Source organism: Diceros bicornis, chromosome 24 (genome assembly GCF_020826845.1).
Source record: "Diceros bicornis minor isolate mBicDic1 chromosome 24, mDicBic1.mat.cur, whole genome shotgun sequence".
Classification (NCBI taxonomy): domain Eukaryota; kingdom Metazoa; phylum Chordata; class Mammalia; order Perissodactyla; family Rhinocerotidae; genus Diceros; species Diceros bicornis.
This window is the reverse complement of record NC_080763.1, coordinates 28,555,963-28,568,114: the sequence shown is the minus strand read 5'-3', so window position 1 is coordinate 28,568,114 and position 12,152 is coordinate 28,555,963. Positions and strand designations below refer to the sequence as shown.

The 12,152-nt window shown below is 35.5% G+C and overlaps 1 protein-coding gene across 1 annotated transcript in view; it reads left to right on the top strand.

The window, feature by feature from the left end:
* Nucleotides 1-12,152, top strand: part of GTF2A1 (general transcription factor IIA subunit 1) — a 40,616-nt gene that overhangs the window by 19,893 nt on the left and 8,571 nt on the right. The window contains exons 6-8 of the mRNA XM_058567483.1: nt 626-759; nt 3,122-3,442; nt 8,203-8,292. Coding sequence (XP_058423466.1) covers nt 626-759; nt 3,122-3,442; nt 8,203-8,292 — 545 coding nt within the window. The remainder of the gene's footprint in view (nt 1-625; nt 760-3,121; nt 3,443-8,202; nt 8,293-12,152) is intronic.

Below are 12,152 nucleotides of genomic sequence, written 5' to 3'. Positions count from 1 at the left end.
CTTATCTTGCTACATATTTTAATAAGATATAATTTTTTACTTTTTAAGTAATTGAAGATTCTGGGTCATTTAGAATAACATATTAGAGGAATTCAGTTCTGTGTGTATAAGCCAGTCATACAATTAGTGTTAAGTGGCAATGATGATTGGTTCAGCAAACTTTTATTATTTTTAAGCAGTTTTGAAGCCAAGTTCTGTGGTACTTTGGTTCAAGATATTAATGAACTACTGTACTTTCATTTCTTTAAAGCTTTAAAAACGAACAGTCCCTGAAACATTTGATTTTACTTATTGCTCTCTCATGACTCCTAACGTGTAAGCAATGATAATTTAAGCTTTTAATCAACTCTCATAATCTATTGTTAAAACTTTATTGAAAAACAGCTTTATAAGAATGGTAAATAAGGAAAATAAAACATTTTAGGCAATATGGTTGAACATGGAGGGAAGTCAGAGAAGGTAAGGATTACAGCTTACTGTGTATGGATGACATGCCTTAATAAAATTGTTAAACTTATTTGATAATTTGTAGGGCTTTCATTGGTTTGACATTCACTGTGAATTCATTTATTTTGAGATGGTCACTGCTAAAATGGTGACTTGGATTACATACATTTTGCTTTAGGCCAGCTTCTTCAAGTGGTCAGAGCAGCCAATGGTGCCCAGTATATCTTTCAGCCTCAGCAGTCAGTGGTTCTACAGCAACAGGTTATACCACAAATGCAGCCTGGTGGAGTACAAGCTCCTGTTATACAACAGGTAAAAGAATCATAAGTTGTGATCACTAGGGGGGTTCTTTTTTATTCTTCTATATGAATTCTCTGAGTGGTTCCCTTCTCTTTTCCCATGGCTTTATCTATGCAAATTCTTAGACTCTTCTCCAGTACGACACAACTTGTCATTCAAAATGCCTCGTGTAAACCTCACAGCGTAACTTACATTTAATATGTTTAAGACTAAATTGTTGTTATCCCTACTCATCCTTTATCATCCCCCTGGATGTGCTTTTCTATCCGTGGTACCACTCTCCATCCAGTCTCCTAAGCTAGTTATTTGGCATTCATTCAACAAGCATTTACTGTGTGACTGCAGATCAGGGTCTTTGCAGGGGACTGGAGATTTAGGAGGAGTGAACAACGCAGGCATGAACCTAGTTTCGTGATGCTTATGTATTTTCTGGAAGAGAGTGTGTGGAATCCTCCCCTTCCCTTCCCTTCAATATCCAAGGTATGAAGTCCTACCAGTTCTTCTTAATAGTTCCTTTTTTTCAGACTGCAATTTTAACATTTGCAGTCCCTTAATATGTTTGAAACTAGTTTTCGTTTCTCAGACTCTCGTCACTTCCTTAGTTCATGCTCTCATAATTTCTCACTTAAAATAGTGTTTTATCCTCTTAATCGATTTCCCTGCCTCCAGTCTTATGCCGTCCTAACCTGACTGCCACTGTAGTCATTTTTCTAAAAATCTTCAAATCTTTTGATGACTTCCCATTGCCTATTGGTAAAAGTCTAAACTCCTCAGCATGGTTTATAAGATCTTTTTTGGGATCTTGTTTTTTTGATCTCTCCAGGTTTATTTCTTGCCACACTTCCAGTTGTTATTTGCTTCAGCTGTTGTTTAGATCAAAGTTAACAAATATTTGCATCTTCTTGTGTGCCAGGTGTTAAACTGTTGTACTCTGAGGACAAAAATGAAAGAGAAATGGTTATTTTCTTGAGGAATTTAGGTACTTGAAAAAAGAGACGGACACATAAACACATAATATCAATATAGTAGTATGAATGTAGAGATAAGGTCAGAGGAAGAGCATTAATCTAGCCTACTTACGCCTTTCCAAATTTTGTCCTGCTGTTACTTCTAGGTTTTGCTTGATGTTATTCTTCTATTGAGGAATGCAGCCTTTGGCTTTCTTCTAGCAACTTTCTCCACTCTCCCCCAAACAAACCAAACAGAAAAGCTTGGCTAATCTCCTGAAGCACAAACAGGCTAATCTCGTGAAGCACAAACAGAAACTCAAGTATTACCTCCTAGGAAGGCCTCCCTGACCATGCCTTGTCCCCTAAGCTGAATTTACTGCTCTCTCCTGTGTTCTCATATCATGTCATACTTTACCTCTTCTATCTTTTTGAGTTGTTATTGCTTTGTGTATTGCACCATTAATCTGTAAACCTCCTAAGGGAAATACCGTCTTAGTATTTTTGCATTCCTTGAACCTAATGGCAAATAATTGCCATTCACTGTTTATTTATTTATCACAAGGCATTCTCTGCTTTTTATTTATTAATAACATTATAAATATGTTCATTATAACAGATATAATTAATGTTTGTTAATATGTCCTTTTTGAGTTGTGGTTCCCTTTAGAATCCTAGAATACAGAAGCTGGAAGGAACTTTAGAAATCATCTGATATGCTGGTTCTTAGCTGTGGTTGCATGATTAGAATCATCTGGGGAGCTTTAAATAAAAAGAATAGATTTCATCTCACACGAATTAAATCAGAATATTAGGAGTGGGGCCTAGGTATCAATAATTTTAAGCTACCGGGTGGTTGTAACTTGCAGCCAGAGTTGAGAACCATTGATCCTAGTCTAACAGTGAAGTGGCTAAAGCCAAGAGAGGTTAAACGACTTGCCCCTGCTACATCTGTATCTGAACTAGAACCCAGGGCTTCAGATTTTCAGTACAGTGGTCTTGATAGGGAGGCAGTGTAGCATCATAATAAGAGCAAAACCAGAAAGCCTAGGTTCAAATTTTGCCTCTTAGTGATAGCAAGCTTTGCAAGTTACTGAACCTCTCCATACCTCAAGCAAATAAACTAATAACATGTGTAACTCTTGGCCTGGAATCTGGCATATACATAGCAAGTGCTCAATAAATGAAACAAATACCTTCAGAAAATCTTTTTTCCTTCAGAAATTTGAGTGGTAAAGTGGAAATTTAGTGGTTTAGTACACTCATTAAGCATTCCTTTTGTGCTTTGGTAATTTTAACTGTGTATGCAATATGGCCATTTTTGGTGATTCTTCAGCATTTAGGCCTATTTCTGTGTACTAAAGTAATTAAACTGAGTTACTTGATCCTCTAACTAGTTCCTAATAAGTGGTTTTCTTTTGCCTTAGGTACTAGCCCCTCTTCCGGGAGGGATTTCACCACAGACAGGTGTCATCATCCAGCCTCAGCAAATCTTATTTACAGGAAATAAGACTCAAGTTATACCCACAACAGTGGCAGCTCCTACACCAGCACAAGCACAGATAACTGCAACGGGCCAACAGCAGCCGCAGCCCCAGCCTGCTCAACAACAAGCTCCATTGGTGTTACAAGTTGATGGAACTGGGGATACATCATCTGAAGAAGATGAAGATGAAGAGGAAGACTATGATGATGATGAGGAGGAAGACAAAGAGAAAGATGGAGCTGAAGATGGGCAGGTAGAAGAAGTAAGTTTCTAGTAAAAGATTTAAAATGAGAAGCTACTCAGTCATTTCTTTTACTTGGTACCAAACTGAAGAATTATATCCTATTTTTTCAGAGGTTGTTCGGGTGCTATACAACATAGGATTTTAAATATAAAGTTAGATTGTTCTAACTTAATAAGGTTTTTAGATTGTTATGGTTGTAGTTATCTTAATAAAACACTGTTTCGTATAGCTAGTAATAAAAAATGAATTTATGCCTAATTAAGTTGTATTTATAAAGATGACAGAGACAGTGAAAGTAATACTAATTCTTTGACCTATGCATTCATGATGTGGCTTAAACATAAGACATTAATAGAACAGATAGATGTGGTTAATCTTTTGCTTCATTAGTTGTTAAAAAGGTACAGCAGCATTTGGGAGGAGAGGAAACTTGAGAAAAAAGGTAAATGTGATTCATTCGGAACCTCCCTTTAGTGCATATTCCATACCAGTTTCTTAGATAACTTTATCTACTTTTGGTGTCTGTCTTCAGTTTAACAAACTATCCTTTCTTTTTTTTTTTTTTTTTTTTGTGAGGAAGATCAGCCCTGAGCTATCATCCGTGCTAATCCTCCTCTTTTTCCTGAGGAAGGCCGGCTCTGAGCTAACATCTATTGCCAATCCTCCTCCTTTTTTTCCCCCCAAAGCCCCAGTAGATAGTTGTATGTCACAGCTGCACATCCTTCTAGTTGCTGTATGTGGGACGCGGCCTCAGCATGGCCGGAGAAGCGGTGCGTCGGTGCGCGCCCGGGATCCGAACCCGGGCTGCCAGTAGCGGAGTGCGGGCACTTAACTGCTAAGCCACGGGGCCAGCCCACAAACTATCCTTTCTTATTCATCTTTAGTTATCTTTCCTAGACATATATAAATATATCTTTGTTTTCCAGCTTAGTTACTTGTATTCAAGATAATATTTGTCTTACCACAATTTTCGTTGTTAATTGCCTTTTGCAGCCTGAGATGTAATCTTTTTGTTTATCTTGGTACAAGGTTCTTTTAAATTATGTAAGTAATGTTTTTTTTAAAAAATACTGTTTTTATTAAATATTGAATAGATACAAATGAATAAAAAATATTTTAAGATATAAACACCCTAGTGTCCACATCTAGTTAAAAAAAATCCCATTACTTAATTGAAGTCCCCTGGGTGCCTGTCCCTGATCCTTGTCCTCTTTCTTCTGCCATCAGGGTAACTGTGCTCATGAATTTTGTGTTTATCATTAACTTGCCTTTATATTTTACCATATGTATTTATATTCCTAAAGAGCATATTTTTAGTTTTGCATGCCCATTTGTAATATAAATGGAATAATTATGTATTCTTCCGCAAGTTGGTTTTTTTTCTCAAGATGGTATTCTTGAGGTTCATCTAAGTTGTTGCATATACTTATAATTATTTTCACTGTTGAGTATACCATAATTTATTTATCCATTTTTCTAATGTGATAGGCATTAAGGTTGTTTCTACTTGTGTACTGTTATAGACAGTTATAAAGTATTCTGATGTGTGTCTTCTGGGGACACATATGCAAGAGTTTCTCTAAGTGTTATACTTAAACATTGAATTGCTGGATCCTAAGGCATGTACATCTTTACCAAAAAAATCCAAATTATTATACTAATTACATTTCTGCCATTCAGTATATAGTTGTGTAGATGTCTACATGTCTTCACTAATACTTGGTATTGTCAGGTTTCTTAATTTTTGCCAGCCTGTTAGGTAGAAAATGGTATTTCATTTTGGTTTTAATTTGCATTTCTTTGATTACTGACGAGGTGTAGCCTCTGATTCTTTCATGTTTTTTCTGTAGACAATCAAATCAAATATGAAAAATGGAATTTTTTCTTGCCTTGTTGGCTAAGCCCTCAAGAACAACATTGACTAGAAATGGTGATAGCAGGCACCCTTATCTTTGTCCTTAATCTTAAAAGGAATCCTTTCTCTGTGGTTTACTATTAAGTATACTGTTTACTCTAGGCTTTTATGGATACCCTTTATCTGGTTAAGGAAAGTTCCCTTCTATTCAAATTAACCAAGATCTTTGCTTTGTTTTTTTAAACTATAAACAAATATTGAATTTTATTAAACATTTTTTCTGCAGCTATTAGATAATCATATGATTTCTTATCCTTAATCTATTATTTATGATGAATTGTAATAATTGGTTTTCTCTTTGTAAACCAATTTCGTATTCCTACAAAGCACAACTTGATCATTATGTATTACCCTTTTTATGAATTGCTGAATTCACTTCGCTTAGGACTTTTGCATGTATATTCATGAAAGATATCGTGTGTGATATTCTGTTCTCATACTCTTAGCAGGTTCAGGTTTATGGTAGCCTTATAAAATGAATTGGGGAGAGTGTTCACTCTACCTTGGATTTTTTTTTTTTTAGATTATACTTAATTCTTCTGTGAAAATACTTCACACCATATGCAAAAATTAACTCAAAATGGATCAAAGACCTAAATGTAAGACCTAAAACTATAAAACTCTTAGAGGAAAACATAGGGCAAAACCTTCACGACATTGGATTTGGCAGTTGTTTCTTAGATATAACACCAAAAGCACAAGGAATCAAAGAAAAAATAAAGTGGAATTACTAAATTGAAGACTTTTTTGCATCAAAGGAAAATATCAAAAAAGTGAAAAGACAGCTTACAAAATAGGAGAAAATGTTTGCAGATAATATATCTAGTAAGGGGTTAATATCCAGACTATATAGAGAACTCATAAAACTCACCAACAAATAACAACTCGGTTCAACAATGGGCAAAGGACTTAAATAGATATTTCTCCAGAAAAGATACGCAAATGGCCACAAGCATGTGAAAAAATGCTCAATGTCATTAGTCGTTAGAGAAATGTGAATCAAAACCACAAAGATATACTACTTCACATCTACTAGGCTATAATCAAAGAAGAAATAAAGAGAAAAGATAACAAATGTCAGTGAGGATGTGGAGAAATTGGAACTTGTGCGTTGCTGGTGGGAATGTAGAATGGTGTAGCTGCTGTGGAAAATGGTTTGGTGGTTCCTCAAAAAGTTAACCATAAAATTAGTGTATGACCCAGCAGTTCTACTCCTAAGTATATGTACAAGAGAATTGAAAATAGGCATTCAAACAAAAGCTGGTATGTGAATGTTCGTAACAGCACTGTTCACAAAATCCAAAAGATGTAAACAACCCAAATGTCCATCAACTGATGGAGGGACAAATAAAATGTGGTATATCCATACAGTGAAATATTATTTAGCTGTGAAAAGGAACTAAGGATTGGTGTATGTTACAACGTGGATGAACCTCAAACATCATGCTAAGTTGAAGAAGCCAGACCACATATCATATGTGTATATTGTATGATTCCATTTATATGAAATATCCAGAATAGGTAAATCTAGAGACAGCAGATTAGTGGTGGCCAGGGGCCGAGGAGAGGTGGGAATGGGGAGTGACTGCTTAATGGTAAAGGTGATGAAATTGTTCTGGAATTAGATAGTGGTGGTTACACACATTATGAATGTATTAAGTGTGACTGAATTGTACACTTTAAAATGGTGACTTTTATGTTATGTGAATTTTACTTCAATAAGGTTTCTTTTTTACATTTAAATTGGTGATAATCTATTTTAAGTTAAAGAATATATGTACATACATGTGTGTGAATCGGTATAGGCCTAATATCATCTTGATTATTTTCCATTCCACTTTTATTTTATCCTTTCTTCTCTTTCTCTATTAATTAGAAATCTGAGTTATATCTTTTTTTTTTTTTTGGTGAGGAAGATCGGCCCTGAGCTAACATCTGCCAATCCTCCTCTTTTTGCTGAGGAATTAGCCCATTGGCCCTGGGCTAATATCCGTGCCCATCTTCCTCCACTTTATATGGGATGCCTGCCACAGCATGGCCTGACAAGCAGTGCGTCCGTGCGCGCCCCAGATCCAAACCGGCGAATCCCATGCTGCTACAGCAGAGCGCTCGCACTTAACCGCTTGCACCACCAGGCTGGCCCCCTAGAAATCTGAGTTATATCTTTAATCTTTTGCCACAACTGAGGTCAAGTTTAACATAGTTGATCATTTTATATTCTAGTTAGATCTTGGCCTTTAATTCTCTTTAGTACTGAGACTGAGATCTGCCCCCCTCCCACATACACCCTTTTAATCTGAATTCCTTAGTTAATTATGCTCTAAGCCTCCACCATCACCATCACAATGGTAGACATGCTGATTTGTATTCAGAGTCCTAGTCCTTAGTATAAAGACAAGCCAGACTGCTAGCCTCTTATAGCCCTTTTTTCCTCCTCCAGTTTCACCACTGTTTTTCCTTTTACACGGCTGCTTCTGGTGGTACATAGTGCCATTATCTCATTAAACCTTCATGTCTTCTTAGGTCAACTTCTAGGCATCTTAAACAGTTATTGGAGAGAATTATCTTGTGCTATTCTGAAAGAATGAAGGAAATAAAGCTAAACATCTTTTCAGACTGAGGAGTTATGTAGCTTAACTATTTTAATTGTTGTATTTATTTTCTTGCTGGAATTTTGGGAACATTGGCTAAGTCTTAGCACAGCCGATTAACAATATATTCATGGTATATATTTGCACATATCTTGCCCTTGGTTCTCAAAGAACATCAAGGTCATTGTGTTTCTTTTCATTGAATATTAGAAGGGCCTTTTTCTAGTAATACATGACGTATAAATAAATAAACTCTCCCTTTTTATTTGTAGGAGCCCCTCAATAGTGAAGATGATGTGAGTGATGAAGAAGGACAGGAACTCTTTGATACAGAAAATGTTGTTGTATGCCAGTATGATAAGGTAAGGATTTCATCATCAGATTACTGACATTTTTTCTGCTGTAATTTCTTCCCTAAACCATCCTTTCTGACTTGTTCCAACATTTGGGCAGCCAATTGATGCCTCTTATATTCAGTGTAAACTCTGAATGAAAACATTGTTAATGGTTTAGTAGATTATTTTAATAGAATGAGAAGTTAATTTGTGTAGCTTTATATTTGAAAATTAAGTTATGAATGAAATCCTGAGGAGAGGTATGCTTTTTTCGATTTAGACTATGTCTCCCAACTTGTTAACAAAGTAAGTAACGCCACACCTTGAACGTCAGTGGAAACTCAGTGGGATAACCCTGTTTTCCCCTTAGCCTCAACTACCTCAAAACTAAAAGGCTTTAATTGACTCTCTGTAACTTTTTTTATTACTAAGGAGAGAACTAGGGCAATAAATAGGACTGATAACTAACAAACAAATACATTTTTACAATAATCATTTAAAAAATTTTTTAGCTTTGCTGTATTTTGGTAACATTAGGAATTTTTAAACTTGGTTCTGTGAGAATTAGCTAATCACTCCTTGTTTTCTTAATTCTTAAAAATGGTGGTAATTTCCAAGAATCTTTGTTACAGTTACTGGTGTCGTTGTTTAGATTGCTGTTATTTATCAAAACATTTAATTTGGAATAAATTTGTTTTCTGATTAAAGGCATTAAATTTATAATAAATTCACAAATTATATTGGATTTATAATTTAATTTCAATAGAAGTCTTTACCAAATGCTAAAAACTCTAACAGAAGCAATGGGGTTTTGTTTGTAAGCACTATTCATTCACTAAACAAATAGTTATTAAGTGCCTAAATGTCTCAGGCATTGGAGCTATAGTCATGATCATGCAAAATTTGTGCTTTGCATGAATTTTTGTTGCATGATGTAAATCCTAAATTTGTGTGCTGTTATAGAAATGAACGTTATAAATAATAATAATAAGTAAGCCATACTTATTGCAAACAGACCTGTAGGGAAAATGTTGAGACAATGGATCTTATTTCCTAATGAAAAGGTAAAGTCAAGCCAGTTATATACCTGTGAAATTATAGGATAAAGTCAGTGAAGTCATTGAGTTATTAGAGCATCCACCTTTGTACGTTATGACTTCTGTGTGAGTGTTCTTAATAACCTACACCAGACACATTATAATAAATATAATTTCTTGTTCCATGTTCCATTCATGTAGAGGAAGAGTATTGAGGTTAAAACAGGAGATACCAATAAACCTTTATTGTCAGGAAGTTTCAAGGGAACCTCCTGCAACCAAATTATCTAGAACACAATTTCATGAAAGATGTCGGATTTATCAGGCAAGAGAGGACCTTTACCTTAGCTTAACTGAAGAATATGCTTCTAAGTATTTTCATATCATAAGAGAATAGTTGTATTCTCCTTCGGTACCAGTTGTACACATAATATTTTAAATGTTAAAATTGGTTTGCTTTGCTCCCAGAGACGTAATTTTAATGTTTTAAACTAAGAAATTAAAAATAGCTTTAAAAGTAGCTTTAAATAATGTGTTAAACAATAAACAATTTTAAAGTTTGCAGAGATCTAATATTTAGAATCAAATGAGTTCTGGAGATTAGAGGGTTGGGGGCTTGATGTTTTAGCCAGCAGTAAGGAATGGTGGTGTTGAGTCTATGACTGATTCAAATGGGGTTGAATATAGTTTGACTTAACTTGAATTTTAGGAGTTTATTTTTGAAGCTTAAAACTTTACAATTTTAACGAGTCAATTTAGAAGTGATCGTAGAAAGAATAATGAAGTTTGTATTGCCAGTCAAATCAGAATCTTAGTTAAACTTAATAATGAGGCAGAGTTCTCCCTTGAGATGGGTAGATAAGGATGGCGTTAGGTGTTTGAGGCTTTAGCCTTATTTATAGGTAATTTTATGTAATACGTTTGTCATTAGGGAATTTAAGAGGCCTTTCTCCTGGCATTCAGAACACTCCTTCATGAAGGGCTTAAGGCCAGTAATGAATTGTTTTTCAAGTTGTATTTTGTGATTTTATTCAAACAAAAGTATTTACCATTTATTATGCAATATGACTTCAACGCTGAGTATTGAGACTCTTTATTTGATCCATGAAACTTGTCTACATTTGCTTTTTGCAAGTTGTTTTGCAGCAGAATGCAGTCAGTTTCTTTTTCTGTGGAATTCCTTTTTCCTAGCTACTACTCATTCTTATTTATATAATCCCACTGTCTTTCAGGTTGCAGTCACTCAATTAATGCTGGAAAATTTGTATACCCATTTTTAGGGTAGTTAATACTTTATCTACAGGGTGTCAAAGAAAAGAGACAGAGGTCTTTTCATTCAACAAATACTTATTGAGTGTCTATGAGGTCGCAGGGCACTGTTCTAGAAGCTTGAGATACACTTGTGAATAAAACAAAACAATCCCTGCCATTGGGAAGCTTAGTCTAGTTGAGGGAGACAGATGCTAAAACATAAGAATAAATTAATTAACATGGTATGTTAGAAGCTGATAATTGGTATGGAAAAATACAGAGTAAGAAAGGGGACAGGTTACAGTTTTAAATAGGATAGTCATGTTATATCTTTTAAGATGAAATTTGAACAGACTTGAAGAGAGTTAGCCCTGTTGTTATCTGATGGCAGAGCTTGCCTATTGTGTGTGAGCAGCGGCAAGGAGGCCACTGTGGCTGGACCTGGCCGGGGGTGTGTGGGGTGGGGAGTATAGTGGTGTGGGACTTTTGTGAGGGCATAGGCTCTTATTCTGAGTGAATTGGAAGCTAATGGAAGGTTTCACATAGATGAATGTGATATCATTTACATTTTAAATTTAAAAAGATTACTTTGCCTTCTTGAGAACAGTGTGTGCAGGAAGCAAAGCTTGAAACAAAGAGACTAATAGAAGGATATTGTAGTAATCCATGTGAGAGATAATGGTAACTCAGGCTATGATAGTATTGAAGTGGTGAGAAGCAGCTGGATCTTAGATATATTTTGAAGGAAGAGTCAGCAGTATTTCCTGACTCTTCTTGGATGTGTGGTAGAAAAGAAAATGAGGAATCAAGAATGACTCCAAGATTTTTTTATGAGGAACCGGAACCAGAAAGAAGAATGGAGATACCATCAGTTCAGATGGGGAAGACTGCAGATGGAGTGGGTTTGGGAGAGGAGAGTGATTAGTTTTGGACATGTTAAGTTTGGTATATCTGTTAGACGTTGAAATCATCCCTCTTAAAATGTTAGGTTTAATACCTACATAGTGTACACATGGTCTCCGACTTAAAATGGTTCAACTTAATGATTTTTTGACTTTACAGTGGTGCGAAAGTGATACGTATTTAGTAGAAACTGTACTTCGAATTTTGAATTTTGATCTTTTCCCGGGCTAGCAATATATGCAGTATGATACTCTCTCATGATGCTGGGCAGTGGCAGCGAGCCGCAGCTCCCATTCAGCCAGATCGTGGGGATAAACAACCAGTACATTCACAACCATTCTGTACCCATACAGCCATTCTGTTTTTCACTCCCAGTATGGTATTCAATAAATTACATGAGATAGTCAACACTTTATTATGAAGTAGCCTTTGTGTTAGACGATTTTGCCCAACCGTAGGCTAATATAAGTGTTCTGAGCATGTTTAAGGTAGGCTAGGCTATGTTATGATGTTTAGTGGGTTAGGTGTATTAAATGCATTTTTGACTTAGGATATTTTCAACTTAGGATGGGTTTATTGGGATGTAACCCCATTGTATGTTGAGGAAGATCTGTGTTTAGACCAAAGATATAAGACCACTTAATGCAATAGTCTCTGCCTTGACTACTGTTTTAACTTTATTGTCCTCTATTTTGT